Here is a 15918-nt window from a genome sequence, read left to right on the forward strand (position 1 = left end):
ATCGCTCCTCCTAAAGAAGGAAAAAGACCCGCTGCAATGCGGGTCCTATAGGCCTATTTCCCCCCTGAATGTGGACGCTAAGATTCTGGCCAAGGTAGTGGCAACAAGGATAGAGGATTGTGTCCCGGGGGTGGTTCATGAGGACCAAACTGGGTTTGTGAAGGGGAGACAGCTGAATACAAATATACGGAGGCTGTTAGGGGTAATGATGATGCCCCCACCAGAGGGGGAAGCGGAGATAGTGGTGGCGATGGATGCCGAGAAAGCATTTGATAGAGTGGAGTGGGATTATTTGTGGGAGGTGCTGAGGAGATTTGGCTTTGGAGATGGGTATATCAGATGGGTACAGTTGCTGTATAAGGCCCCGATGGCGAGCGTGGTCACGAATGGACGGGGGTCTGATTATTTTCGGCTCCATAGAGGGACGAGGCAGGGATGTCCTCTGTCCCCGTTATTGTTTGCACTGGCGATTGAGCCCCTGGCCATAGCATTGAGGGGTTCCAGGAAGTGGAGGGGAGTACTCAGGGGAGGAGAAGAACACCGGGTATCTCTGTATGCGGATGATTTGTTGCTATATGTGGCGGACCCGGCGGAGGGGATGCCAGAGATAATGCGGATACTTGGGGAGTTTGGGGATTTTTCAGGGTATAAATTGAACATGGGGAAAAGTGAGTTGTTTGTGGTGCATCCAGGGGAGCAGAGCAGAGAAATAGAGGATTTACCGTTGAGGAAGGTAACAAGGGACTTTCGGTACTTTGGGATCCAGATAGCCAAGAATTGGGGTACATTACATCGGCTTAATTTAACGCGGTTGGTGGAACAGATGGAGGAGGACTTTAAGAGATGGGACATGGTGTCCCTGTCACTGGCAGGTAGGGTGCAGGCGGTTAAAATGGTGGTCCTCCCTAGATTCCTTTTTGTGTTTCAGTGCCTCCCGGTGGTGGTCACGAAGGCTTTTTTCAAAAGAATCGAGAAGAGTATTATGAGTTTTGTGTGGGCCGGGAAGACCCCGAGAGTGAGGAGGGAATTTTTGCAGCGTAGTAGGGACAAGGGGGGGCTGGCACTACCGAGCCTAAGTGAGTACTACTGGGCAGCCAATATTTCAATGGTGTGTAAGTGGATGGGAGAAGAGGAGGGAGCGGGGTGGAAGAGATTGGAGAGGGCGTCCTGCAGGGGGACTAGCCTACAAGCTATGGTGACGGCACCGTTGCCGTTCTCACCGAAGAAATACACCACAAGCCCGGTGGTGGTGGCTACATTGAAAATTTGGGGGCAGTGGAGATGGCATAGGGGAAAGACGGGAGCCTCGGTGCGGTCCCCGATAAGAAATAACCATAGGTTTGTTCCGGGGAGAATGGATGGGGGATTTGGAGCATGGCAAAGAGCAGGGGTAGCACAATTGAGAGATCTGTTTGTAGATGGGACGTTTGCGAGTCTGGGAGCGCTGACGGAAAAATATGGGTTGCCCCAAGGGAATGCATTTCGGTATATGCAACTGAGGGCTTTTGAGAGGCAACAGGTGAGGGAATTCCCGCAGCTCCCGACGCAGGAGGTGCAGGATAGAGTGATCTCAGAGACATGGGTGGGGGATGGTAAGGTGTCGGACATATATAGGGAAATGAGGACGAGGGGGAGATCATGGTAGATGAGCTGAAAGGGAAATGGGAAGAAGAGCTGGGGGAGGAGATTGAGGAGGGGCTGTGGGCTGATGTCCTACGTAGGGTAAACCCATCGTCCTCGTGTGCCAGGCTAAGCCTGATACAATTTAAGGTGTTACACAGGGCGCATATGACTGGAGCACGGCTCAGTACATTTTTTGGGGTAGAGGATGGGTGTGCGAGATGCTCGAGAAGCCCAGCGAATCACACCCACATGTTCTGGTCATGCCCGGCACTACAGGGGTTTTGGGTGGGGGTGGCAAAGGTGCTTTCGAAGGTGGTGGGGGTCCAGGTCGAACCAAGCTGGGGGTTGGCTATATTTGGGGTTGCAGAAGAGCCGGGAGTGCAGGAGGCGAGAGAGGCTGATGTTTTGGCCTTTGCGTCCCTAGTAGCCCGGCGCAGGATATTGTTAATGTGGAAGGAAGCCAAACCCCCCGGGTGTGGAGACCTGGATAAACGACATGGCAGGGTTTATAAAGTTAGAACGGATTAAGTTCGTACTAAGGGGTTCAGCTCAAGGGTTCACCAGGCGGTGGCAACCGTTCGTCGACTACCTCACAGAAAGATAGAGGGAATGGAAAAGAAGAAGACAACAGCAGCAACCCAGGGGGGAGGGGGGTGGAATCGGACGGACTCTCAGGGATGTTATTGTATATGTATAGGCACTTGTTTTAGGTAATGTATATTGGACTGTTGGATTGTATCTTTGGAGAGTATTTATTTTTGACAAGGCAGTTGCCATTCAGTTTGGTTTTTGATTCTGTTCATATATTATTTATTTATTTGTTTAAAACAGGCCACTGTTATTTATATTGCTTTATTGTTGTTTAAAAGAAACACTACGCACTGTTATGTTTGGCCAAAAAATCTTGAATAAAATATATTTAAAAAAAATAAATAATTCATTGGAAATAGTGTAGTAACAGAAGATCTAATATTACACCTAAAGAACAGTACAGCACAGAACAGGAGGGAGACAGAACATGTCTAGGGAACTATAGGACGGTTAGTTTAGAATTGGCAGCAGAAAAATAAAGGAATCCAAAAATTGCAGAACGTAAGAGTCCACAGACAATTTGCAGAATGGATAACCAGGTGGCTGAAAGACAGAAGGCAGGGAATGGCAGTAAAAGCTAGTTATCCAGACGTGGGTAGTTGAGTTCTATTAGAATCAGTGTTGGGACCTCTGCCAATTCTGGAAGCCAGGACTCAATTTTACATTGAGCAGAGTGTGCGGCAGTTGGCACTGAGGACCTGGGTTGGATCCCGGCCCCGGGTCACTGTCCGAGTGGAGTTTGCACATTTCGCCCCCGCCCCCCGTGTCTGCTTGCGCTTCACCTCCACAACCCAAAAATGTGCAGGGTAGGTGGATTGGCCACGCTAAATTGCCCCTTAATTGGAAAAAAATTATTGGGTAATTTTTAAAAACAGGGAATTCATTCCCTGTACTCGTGGCTTCCGTCCATCCAAGAGCTGCTGGTTGTTCAGTTCCAGCAGTGTCACTGAAACATGTCGTTACGTTGATTCTTGGAGCCAGGAATAATTTGAATGGTTGAAGTCAAGTAGATTATCAGCTGGATTCTCCGTTCCTGAGACTAAGTGTTGACGCTGGTACGGAATCATGGACAGCAAGACTGGCACCGAACCAGGATCGATTCAGCGACTGTGGAGGGACTAGCACTGGCGCCATGTGGAACATAATCGATGCGGGATTCGCCAGGTCCATGATTGGCACTCGGGTGACTGACAAGCTGCAGCCGCATATGCACATCACAATCCCCACACACACTCATCTCAGTCAACATGATGGCACTGGTTGCACTGGAATGTGCCCATCCCATTGATGGGGCGGCTGTGGCCAGAGGGCACCTAGGGAGAGTGGCCTGGTTGTTGGGGGGGGGGACACCCATACGGCCTGTGGCCCTAAGTTCACAGTAGGCAGTCAGCAGCGTGCAAAGTCACTACTACCCTGTGACTTCTGCACCTTTCCAAAATCTGTTTCCCAATCTGTTCCTCCACATCTCTGCTACAATTGGGGGCCGATAGAAAAGGTGACTGCTCCTTTCCTATTTCTGACTTTAACCCATACTGCCTCAGTAGGCAGATACTCCTCGAACTGCCTTTCTGCAGCTGTTATACTATCTCTAATTAACAATGCCACCCCCCCCCCCCCCCACCTCTTTTACCACCCTCCCTAATCTTATTGAAACATCTATAACCAGGGACTTCCAACAACCATTTCTGCCCCTCTTCTATCCATGTTTCCGTGATGGCCACCACATCGTAGTCCCAAGTACCGATCCATGCCTTAAGTTCACCCACCTTATTCCTGATGCTTCTTGTGTTGAAGTATACACACTTCAACCCATCTCCGTGCCTGCAAGTACTCCCCTTTGTCAGTGTTCCCTTCCCCACTGCCTCATTACACGCTTTGGCGTCCTGAATATCGGCTACCTTAGTTGCTGGACTACAAATCCGGTTCCCATTCCCCTGCCAAATTAGTTTAAACCCTTCCGAAGAGTACTAGAAATCCTCCCTCCCAGGATATTGGTGCCCCTCTGGTTCAGATGCATCCAGTCCTGCTTGTACAGGTCCCACCTTCCCCAGAATGTGCTCCAATTATCCAAATACCTGAAGCCCTCCCTCCTACAACATTCCTGCAGCCACGTGTTCAGCTGCACTCTCTCCCTATTCCTAGCCTCGCTATCACGTGGCACCGGCAACAAACCAGAGATGACAACTCTGTCTGGCCTGGCTTTTAACTTCCAGCCTAACTCCCTAAACTCATTTATTACCTCCACACCCCTTTTCCTACCTACGTCGTTGGTACCAATGTGCACCACGACTTCTGGCTGCTCCCCCTCCCCCTTAATGTTGCTCCGTATCTGTTCACCCCGACCCCACAGCCCACCTCCTGGCCACCCCTCGCTACTTCCACCACCCCCGGCCATGGCAGAAGCCCCCCAGCCAGCAGCACAACTGTCAGCAAACTATGGCGATGTTGGCACACTTTCCGTACCCTTTCTCTCTCTCCTTCTTCAGCCACGATGCCGGTTTCACAATTTTTAAAATCACAAGTGGGTGGCACGGTGGCCCAGTGGTTAGCACTGCTGCCTATGGCGCTGAGGACCTGGGTTCAATCCCTGCCCCGGGTCACTGTCTGTGTGTAGTTTGGATATTCTCCCCGTGTCTACGTGTGTTTCACCCCCACAACCCAAAGATGTGCAGGTAAGGGGAATTGGCCATGCTAAATTGCCCCTGAATTGGAAAAAAATAATTGGATACTATAAATTTATTTTTAAAATAAATAAATCACAAATGAACCTCGCCATCGGGAGCTTGGCACATCGGAGGCCCCAGAGAATATTGGGTCAGGCCCACTAATGATGTGCCAACAGCATTTACTGTACTGTTCAGGAATGCATTGTCGCCATGTCGAGGTGACAGAGAATTGCAACTTGGCGTAAAATTGACACCTGTCGCGATTTCCGGGTCTGCCGTCGGAGAATGTATCTGTCCAATCATGTACAGGTAAAAACATACCTTTGGAGACTAAACAAATCCCACCACCTTCCCAAAGTCAATTAGGTATGGGCAACAAATACTGACCTTGCCAGCACATTGGGGGGCGATTCTCCGATATTGAGGCCAAGTGTTCGCGCCGTCGTGAACGCCGTCGCGTTTCACGATGGCGCAAACAGGGCCCGGACACGACCTATTCTGGCCCCCATGGGGAGCCAACACGGCGCTGGAGCGGTTCCTGCGCATGCGCAGTTGGGCCGCGCCATCCTGCGCATGTGTGGGGAACGTCTTCCGCATGCCGGCCCCTCACCAACATGGAGCCGGTGTTCTGGGGCTGCACGCGAAAGGAGGCCGGCCCGCTGATCGGTGGGCCCCGATCGTGGGCCAGACCCCATCGGAGGCCACCCCGGTGAAGGAGCCCCCCAATAGGCCGTCCCCCAGCGTTCCTGCAGAGTTCCCGCCGGCAGCGACCAGGGGTGGACGGCGCCGGGGGGAACCTTTCGTGTCGTAGCGGCCGCTCGGCCCATCCGGCCGGAGAATCACCGCTCGCCGGTTCTCCTAGCGGCCCGGTGCGAATCGCGCGCTGCTGGTTTCCGGGGGGTGGGAGAATCATGTGCAGGGGTCGGGGCGGCATGGCGCGATTCGCGCGGCACCCCAGCTATTCTCCCAGCCGGCGTGGCGGGGGGGGTGGGCACGGAATAGCGCCCATTATTTTTATTTCCTTCATGAGTAAAGTTGTTTCACTTTACAAAAATTACATTGCAATAAACAATGAGCCAGTTTTACCTTGTGCAGTTCCACATTGAACTCAAGAGTCCTGCTTTGTGAAATTGCGTCATCCATTGATTGCTCCAGCAATGGTGCATAGCTGTCATTTGACTGAGGGGAAGGTTGAAAAGAGGAGATGACCCTCCATTCCTTATCAGCCTGAAGAACGACAAAAGCATAGCACATTCTTCATGGCAATTCACAATTACAGCATTCAAAAACATGGTAAAAATTTACTAATTCTATTCTCCTTGCTTCCCAAATTAGGTCCACACGGTTTACTCTCCAGACCGATTCAATCCAGGTACATTAGCCTGGATTTTCACCCTGGAGGCGGGAAGCAGGAGTTGGGAAAATTTACAGCTCAGCACACCGGCCTTGGGAGAAAGTGCCTGCGTGCACGCATGGTGTTTTCATTGCGAGCGGCGGGTTCAGGCTGCAGTCAGGCCAGCCGACCCAGGGAGAAGTACGGAGGCAGCCACAGGGGCTGCCGGATGTGGAGGTGGGCTGTTTAAAACGTCAGCCTTCGTTCCATGGAACTTCATCCAAGTTAAAATAAAAACACACAGGCCCTCCAGCCCTCACCCCCCAATCAACCTCTATACACTTCCCATGTTCTATCCACACTTCCACATGCAGGAGAGGGGGTTGCGTGTGGCGGGGCAGAGCTTAGCATGGGAGCAATAAGACTGTGATATTGTGAACCAAAACTCACTGAAACTTGGACCGGCTCCAGGAAAATTGAGGAGGACTAGGTCATGTCTATCCTCGCAATGGAACCAGCCAGATCAGGAGTGCAGGGGACGAGCTTTTGACTCAAACCAGCCCGCGCCCATAAAAGACACCCCCGAAAAAGAGTGACCCAGGAATGGAATCACAATCAGGTCCCGGCCACCATTTTTGAAGGGCTTCCAAGTCATCCCCCCTCCCCTCCACCACCACCACCATACAGAGCCTTCTCCCCATCAAAACCTCCCTTGTTTCTGAGCTGTTACCTCAGAATCCGTGAAGAAATTATAGAGGAGGACATCATCGAATTCCAAACCTTTGGCTTCGTATATTGTCAGAACTAGGGCCAGATTAAGCTCTTCTGGTATTGTATCCTTCACCTTCTCATTCGTAACAAGAATAACCTGCAATGCATAGTGTTAAAAAAAAATTAGAACAAAGAGTCATTTGAACATGGTCAATGCTGATGACTATACAATCGCAACAATCTTGCACAACTCACTCATGTGGCATGAAAAGGCAGATGGAGTCTTCTTGATTCTTCAAACTGCAGTCATGCTCCAAAATAAAAGAACATACTATAGCTAGATAGAATCCACATCATGGACACTTTCAAGGGACAGATAGGCAGTGATACTTGCAGTTTCTCATTCCTAAGCACCTAATTTCAGGACCTGTATCACAGAAACAGTTTGATCTGATTTAAAACTGCCCACTCAACATTAATACCACTCCTCCCTCCCAAGATCATTGGCTAAGTAAATTCAGCTTAAGTGTTCGCATAAGATAGGGGCTGAAAATTGCAAAGATGGAGTTGTTACTCAAATCATTTTCCTCTGGGATTCCTGATCCTTCCTGTAGAGTGGGTATCAGATTCCCCCATCCCCTCAATACTGAAAAGGAAGCAAAGAATATTTGGGAGGCACAAGCAAATACTCTTAAGAATTGTCCTCTATGCCTCGGATGTTCTCGTTACTGGTTACTAATGCCAGTCCTTGTACACTCTACCACACTGCTGAATTATCAGCATTAAAAGGTCCAACCTGTAATGATATTTTGAGATTTGTTGCTCAGCACCAACACCTTTGGTTCTTAGGAAATCTGAAGATTACAAACCTTAAGGCGGACAGGCCTGAATAATTATCAGAACTAATCTGCTTTCATTGAGAGGTTTAAACCTTCCTCGCAAACTGATGTCAATGAAGCAAGTTAACCATGTGAGAAGAGGCCATGAGTAACAACGTTAATCTATATCCTATATCACCGTGAAGATGCACATCCTTTTCCACGGCCTACTGAACCAGGCTATCCTGCCACTCAGTATGGATGTTGTGGGATGCAGAAGAACCTGCTTTATAAGTTATGCTTTGCTATTCTTTTTATTAAAGGGAAAATCAAAGCTTTTACAGCTGGATGAGAGTTAACAAAAATTAAAGCTGATAGGTGTAGCTTTGAAACCAACACAACTAATACATGGGATAGGCTATCCCTATAGACTGTATCTGCAGTCGTCCATTCATGTTCAATATTTTCCTTCCTTCAAATCATATTAAGCACACATATTCAGCACAGAGGCAGTAATCTGACTGTCCAATTGTTACTCCATTAATTGTAAACAAATGGCAGTCAAGTCTGAAAGAACGGATGGAGCACTTCACTAATTTAACACCTTTAGAGTGAAGATGGAAGTTTATTCTGATGTGGGCCATTTGCATTGCCCCATGGTCCATTTGTATGTTCAGACGCAGTGCTACTGCACAGTTGAGGACCATCCAGTGTTGTCATGTGAGACGACCTTTAAGAAATGGGTGTTTGTAAATGGGTGTGTACATAAATATCTGTAGAGTACCTTTAAGAAATGGGTGTTTATTACTGCAGTGATGTCAGAGAGAGAGTGGAGCTGGCTGTCTGCCAGCTTTTTTACTTTTGTTTTAGGCTGTTTGCTGCAGGGTGTTTTAGTTTAGTTTTCAGAGCTGGATAGCTGCAGTCACAGCCAGAAAGTGTATGAATCTCTCTGTGTAATCTAAAGACTGTAAATCGATCCTGGTGATTTAAAACTAATAACAATAGTGACTTTAACCTGGTGTGCTTCTGGTAAAAGGTGTTTTAAGTCTTATGGATGTTAAAAGGAAATCTTAAAGGATTACTTAGTATCGTATTCTTTCAGGGTTGTATTTGAATTAATGGTTGCTAAGATGTTCACTGTATGGTTTAAAAAGGTTAACTTGAGTTCATAGAATAAACATTGTTTTGCTTCAAAAAATACTTTTCCATTTCTGCTGTACCACACCTGTAGAGTGGGTCATGTGCTCCCCATACCACAATCTATTAAAAGTTGTGGGTCAGGTTAACTCCCTGATACATTTTGGGGTTCTCTAAACCCTGGCCCATTACAGTTTTAGCAAACATAACAACAGGTCTGCACATTATAATGAAACACTGGGATATATCATGACACTTCAGATCCTGGTATGAAACCGGAGCTACGCCAACATGAACCCACCAGCATAATTATTACCTCAGGCAACTCTCATTCCTGTCAGTACATTCAATAGCAGCAGCAGGAGCCCTACACTCAAGTCAAGCTGCTCTTATGAATACAGCATTCAGATTAAATAAGGATAAATTATCTTTGATTCCCTTTTGTCCTTTGCAATTTGAAGAAGGTTCCTAACTTTTAGATTATCACACATGTTCATAACTGGCAGTACATGTGTAGATATTGGTGAATATGATGGTTCTGCTCAAGACAGCCTCTTTTTAAGATATTCTGCAAATGGGTGGCATAGTGGGTTAGACACTGCCCTAGCACACCTGGAACTTCAAGTTCAACTCAGATCGCGGAGTTTGGACAAAGTACCCCAATTGTTCTTTTTCCAATTAAGGGGCAATTTAGCGTGGCCAATCCACCCAACCTGCACATCTTTGGGTTTTTTCCAATTAAGGGGCAATTTAACGTGGCCAATCCACCTAAGCTTCACATCTTTGGGTTGTGGGGGTGAAACCCACGGAGACACAGGGAGAATGTGCAAACTCCACACAGGCAGTGACCCAGGGCCGGGATCGAACCAGGGAGTTTGGACAATCATAATCGAGTTGGGGATGGTGTTGGTTGTTGACCGTTCAAAACTATTCTTAATTAAGCACTTCGTAACAATCTGAACTTCATAACAATCTGATCAGTGTGGTAAATGGGAAAATGCCACTTTGGCACAGTAAGGATTGCTCTTATGGATGTGGCTGAACAGAGGAAGGCATACTCTGCATCTGCACCGCTCGGAATTCACGTAAACTCTCCCAATGATTTTCTGTCTCTGTCCAAGGAATGCCAAAGTCAAAAAGCATCCTGCTATTTCATCTTTTCATTTCCAATTTTCCCATTCATATATTCTACAATTTAACTGGTAACTTCTTCCACTCAGTTTAAATGGTTTATTTACAACCTCTTAATGGAACATCGCAAACACATGCAATTCCAATACACATGATAGGATTAGATGTACAAATGCAAACCTGATGAGCACCAAATTCTATTGGCTGAGATTTCCGTTTGTTTCCTCGAAGCAAAATTGCCAAGTCGCTGACACTACAGGATTCCAGAATAGAAGGTTTTGGTCCGTCAAAGAGGCCTGTGTCTCTCGGTAAGCGATCAAAGGACTCTGGAAAATAGTACTGGAGAAGATCCACCACACTAGAGGCCAAGTTTAAAATTCCTAAATATACACAAGGAATTTATATTAATCAATAAAATTTAAAAAAATAATTTTATATACAGTTCATCAATGCACAAAATAGTTAATCACAAGGAGCTACTTGAGAATCTAGATGTGGGCAATTATATTTTTGATAGGCAAGTAAGAAAAACATCAGTAACAGGCAAAGTCTTTGTGTATGTGATCTCAATTTTCATAGACACCAGGGGCGCGATTCTCCGACCCCCCACTGGGTCAGAGAATTGCCGGGGGCTGGCGTGAATCCCGCCACCGCCGTGTCGCGAATTCTCCACCACCAGATTCGGCGGGGACGGGAATCGCGCCGCGCCGGTCGGCGGGCCCACCCCCGGCGATTCTCCGGCCCGCGATGGGCCGAATTCCCGCCGCTGTCAACCCTCTCCCGCTGGCGTGGATTAAACCACCTTTTGAATGGCGGGACAAGGCAGCGTGGGCAGGCTCCAGGGTACTGGGGGGGCGGGGGGCGATCTGGCCCCGGGGGGGTGCCCCCACGGTGGCCTGGCCCGTGATCGGGGCCCACCCATCCGTGGGCGGGCCTGTGTCGTGGGGGCACTCTTTTTCTTCCGCCTTCGCCATGGTCTTCACTATGGCGGAGGCGGAAGAGACCCCCCTCCCTAGCGCATGCGCGGGGATGACGTCAGCAGCCGCTGCGCTCCCGCGCATGCGTCGCCCGGCGAAGGCCTTTTGGCTCCAGCTGGCGTGGCACCAAAGGCCTTTCCCGCCAGCCGGCGGAGCAGAAACCACTCCGGCGCGGGCCTAACCCCTCAAGTCTCCGCCCCTTTGGGGCGGCCCGACACCGAAGAGGTTCCCGCCACTCCATTATGCCGGAACACCCCGCCCTGCTGGGTAGAGAAGAATCCTGCCCCTGATGTATGCATGTTTACTTTAGCCCTTTAGTTCACTCATTGACAAACCTGACTTGGGAAAAGTACTCCGGATGTAGGGATTTGGATTTGTTTTATTGTTACGTGTATCGAGGTACAGTGAAAAGTATTACTTTGCGTACAGTCCAAACAGATCATTCCATACATGAAAAAAAACATAGGACATACGATAGATACACAATGAAAATAACCAAAAAGAAAATGCTGGAAAATCTCAGCTGGACTGGCAGCATCTGTAGGGAGAGAAAATAGCTAACGTTTCGAGTCCAGATGATCCTTTGTCAAAGCCCTTACACAATGTAAATACATAGACGCAGGCATCGGGTGAAGCATATTGAGTGCAGTACTACTCAGTAGAAAAGATATGTGAAGAGATTAGATCAGTCTATAAGACAGTCAATCAAGAGTCTAGTAACAGTGGGGAAGAAACTGTTTTTGAATCTGTTGGTGCTTGTTCTCAGACTTTTGTATCTCCTGCCCGAAGGAAGAAGTTGGAAGAGTGAATAACCCGGGTGGAGGGATCCTTGATTATGCTTCCCGCTTTTTCAAGGCAGCGGGAGGTATAGACAGAGTCAATGGATGGGAGGCGGGTTCGTGTGATGGACTTGGCTGTGTTCACGACTTCCTGGAGTTTCTTATGGTCTTGGGCCGAGCTATTGCCGTACAAGGCTGTGATGCAGCCAGATAGGATGCTTTCCATGGTGCATCTATAAAAGTGGGTAAGAGTCAATGTGGACATGCTGAATTCTCTTACTTTCCTGAGGAAGTAAAGGCGCTGTTGTGCTTTTGTGATCGTAGAGTCGTGGGTGGACCAGGACAGATTTGTTAGTCTCCATCAGGTGTTCTGATTTTTATTGCGTGGGTGAATATAGGAGTAGGGCTAGCCATCTTCAAACAAAGTGCTGAGGCAACTTGTAATAAGTCCACGGAGGCAGAAGTCCAGTCACCAGAATTCCTTTTATTTACAAACTCAACAGCTGAACAACCATGTCCATTCAATCTGCTGTCTACACCGGGAGTGCAGAGGATCTGGCACTCCCTGTTATATGCACAGAAAAGGGTTCCCTGATTGGGCCACGAATCAGGGAACTCTTATTCTAATTGACCAATCTCAAAGGCCTGGCCCAAGTCATTACACCCCTCCCCCCAAAGTCCGAGGAGACCCCATGGTCCTCGTGACTCACGGGTCCGGCTCCTCCACTTCGGCCTCCGACGTGGGGGGGGGGGGATATAACGGCTAGGCACCCGTCTTTTCCGATGTGAGCGCCTGTACCCCTTTCCTCCAGCGGCGGGGTACTGCTGCGGCATCATCCATGGTGTCCATATCCGAGTCCGATGTCCTCACCAGTGGTGTCAGAGGGGTGTGAATAGTTTGTCGGGGAAGACTCTCCACGGTCCTTGGTATGCTGGTCTGAGTCAGCTCCAGAGGAGGAAACGAGTCGGAGGCCCGCACCTGGTCCAGGTGTTTCGTTATTACATGTTTTCCCACAAGTATCTCATATGACACAGGCCCTGTCCTGGCCTCGACTGTTCCTGCTACCCATGTGGGGCTATTCGCATAATTTCTTTTTTTTTTTTAAATAAACATTTTATTGAGGTATTTTCTTTGGCGTTTTAACAGCAACAGAATCAACAATATCAATAACAAGAGAAATAGATACATAGTGCAAATTCCACCACCCTCTCCCGCAGGTCTTGTAATCTGACCCCGATTGTGGGACATCCATATCTGTCTTTCCATTACTGTTCCACTTTAAATCCCGCAGCATTCCTCGAACATCCCCCTGACGAACTTGTTGATCCACCACATGATTGTTTGCTTACCGCACCTCGTCCCGATTTAACTAACCACCCTCTTGATAATCCTGATCTCACTTTTTATGTTGATGGCAGTTCTTCTATTTCCCAAATGGGTGTCCCGCAATCGGGGTATGCCATTGTTACATTGACATTGACACTGACATTCTGGAAGCAGCTGCTTTCCAGATTCCAGTCTCGGCGCAGAAAGCCGAGCTATTCACCTTTACTAGAGCTTGTATTCTGGCCAAAGACCAAAGTGCGAATGTGTACACAGACTCTAGGTACTCTTTTGGTGTCACCCACAATTTTGGCCGCCTCTGGCAGCAACGTGGGTTCCTTACCTCTGCAGGCTCTCCCATTCTAAATGCTCTTTGGGTTAAAAATCTCCTCGTTGCTATTCAACTTCCTCGTCAATTGGCTATCATTAAATGTGCTGCGCACACTTCCGGGGACACTCCTGTGCAATTAGGCAACGCCCGTGCTGATTCAGCCGCTAAGGCAGCGTCTGCATCAGCCTCTATGATTGTTCCCGCAGGGGGTACACAGGCTTTAAATCAGCTACCTATTCTAGCAACAAAGGGCATGCCAGAGTTAGCTGAAATTCAAAGGTTACAGAGGGACGCCTCGGATTCTGAGCGCACACTATGGAAGTCAATGGGGTGTTCGCACTCGTTGACACAAAACCTCTGGCTTACCCCAGTTTGTGTTCCAGATTCGTTATTGCCGATACTTATTGATTATTTGCATTCTTGTACCCATCTTGGCAAGGAGGGAATGGTACAGCTACTTTTGAAAACTTGGTGGCACCCAGATCTGAATACAGCAGCACAAATGCGGCTGGATCGATGTCTTATTTGCATGAAAAATAATAAGGGTAAAGGCATTAATTAAATGCCCTCCCGGAACAACCCCCTTGCCAGATGGTCCTTTTGCCTGTATACAGCGTGATTTTATTGAATTACCTAAAGTACAATGCTATAAATATTGTTTAGTGATCATTGGTGTATTTAGTAAATTGATTGAAGCCTTCCCCACCACCAACTGTACTGCACATACGGTGGTAAAATTACTATTGACAGAAATTATTCCCCGATTTGGGATTCCCAGAACGATGAGCTCAGACAATGGAACACATTTTGTGGCTCAAATCAATTCTGAATTGTGCGAAGCACTCAAAATTGAACAACTGCACTGCGCGTATCATCCACAGGCAGCAGGAATTGTAGAAAGAGCAAATGGGACCTTAAAAGAAAAATTATCTAAATTGACCGAAGAAACTGGATTAAATTGGCTAAAACTATTGCCTTTGGCACCGTTTCACATGAGGGTTACTCCACATTCGCGGTCCGGACTGTCAGCTGCAGAGATAGTCTACGGTCGGCCAATGGGGACTCCCTGGGATGCCCATGAAGAACCCCTAGAGGGAATAGACCTCCACGTTATGGGAGATCAAATGCAGAGTTATTTGAAGCAATTAACATTTTCTTTGAAGTTTCTCCACTCGCAGGTAAAACAGGCCCATCTCCCAGCAACAGCCGGAACAAAGATCCCTCAATATCCAGTAGTCAAACCAGGAGACTACGTGCTGAAAGAGAATTGGGACAGAGAGAAGTTAGGGCAATGCTGGAGCGGCCCTTTTCAAGTATTGCTGACTACACCGACTGCCGTTAAACTCGAAGGAAGTTCGAGTTGGGTACACCTATCGGATTGTAAGAAGATTGGTTCCAGCCCCAACGAGGATGCAGAATGAGGATCTTCATTATCACATTTGGACTATTTGGACTAATTGGTCTTAATGGCCATTCGGCAGTAAGCGAACGAACTGATAAAGAGCTGCGTGCTAATAGCTTTCTATATATGTCATATATTTATGCTGACAGATTGAATGTAAGTAACTGTTGGGTTTGTACCCGTATCCCCATCCATTCCAAGGAGGGGCTACCTCTCCAATCACTCCCATTCCACTTAGCAGAAACAGTTGAGTGGATACTGCGTCAAAACCGAACACAGGGGTTCGGTGGAGATATGAAAATTTGGAGATCGGCTGGCTATGGGATGACTAGATTTTCAGCCTGGTATCAACCTGGATATCCCCATGTCTCGAATCCCCCTGCCCTTACCATCCCATCGAACACTGTGCAAGGATCCCTATGTTTTAGTAAATCAGGAGAAGGACCATCAATGGGGCAGAGTAGGTGTAATCTTACAGCTGAATGGCAGGGACCGATACCAAACCTCTCCAACAAGGGTATGTTTGTTCTTGATTGGTCCAGGGTGTGGAATAAAACATCAAATAGCTCATGGACGCATAATTCCCAGGTACCCTGGATGACAATGGCTGAGAATTTTACGGCCTATAACGGGACCCATTTCATATGTGGCACTAAAGCATACTCCTGGCTTCCCAGAAATTGGACAGGGTCCTGTTATCTAGGATATGTCGTACCCTGCATGCACCACCTACTCTCCCTTAAACAACAGTCCTCACGAATCAGGAGGACCATTAGTAGAACCGAGGAGTTCTTTATGATCGCCTTTCCACAATACGGAACAGGCAAGGCAGCAAACAAACTGATCCTTATGGCCTCGGCATTGGAACAACTGTCGAACAGCAGCAGAATCATACAAGGCCAGAAGAGGGAAAAGAATGCCTGACCATCGTAAAACCTGATAAAAGTCACAACCTAGGAATGTCCTGATAACACAACCTCCTCATGACCTAGGACCATCTGCGTCAAGGCATCATGAGGGCAGAGGTGAAAGCAAAATAGGACCACGTCTTAATCCCTCAAAAGATAAGATACTGCGAATAAGCCAAGTCAGGGT

At 47.9% G+C, this 15918-nt stretch overlaps 1 protein-coding gene across 4 annotated transcripts in view; it reads right to left on the bottom strand.

Moving 5' to 3' along the window:
• The window catches only part of LOC140385300 (TPR and ankyrin repeat-containing protein 1-like), a 218146-nt gene that overhangs the window by 45230 nt on the left and 156998 nt on the right, over positions 1 to 15918 (bottom strand). For all 4 annotated transcript variants that reach the window (XM_072467321.1, XM_072467320.1, XM_072467322.1 and 1 more), the window contains 3 exons: positions 10191 to 10390; positions 6944 to 7081; positions 5967 to 6107 (listed from right to left, as the gene is read on the bottom strand). In XM_072467321.1, coding sequence (XP_072323422.1) covers positions 5967 to 6107; positions 6944 to 7081; positions 10191 to 10390 — 479 coding nt within the window. The remainder of the gene's footprint in view (positions 1 to 5966; positions 6108 to 6943; positions 7082 to 10190; positions 10391 to 15918) is intronic.

The sequence above is a fragment of the Scyliorhinus torazame genome, chromosome 11 (assembly GCF_047496885.1).
Source record: "Scyliorhinus torazame isolate Kashiwa2021f chromosome 11, sScyTor2.1, whole genome shotgun sequence".
Classification (NCBI taxonomy): Eukaryota; Metazoa; Chordata; class Chondrichthyes; order Carcharhiniformes; family Scyliorhinidae; genus Scyliorhinus; species Scyliorhinus torazame.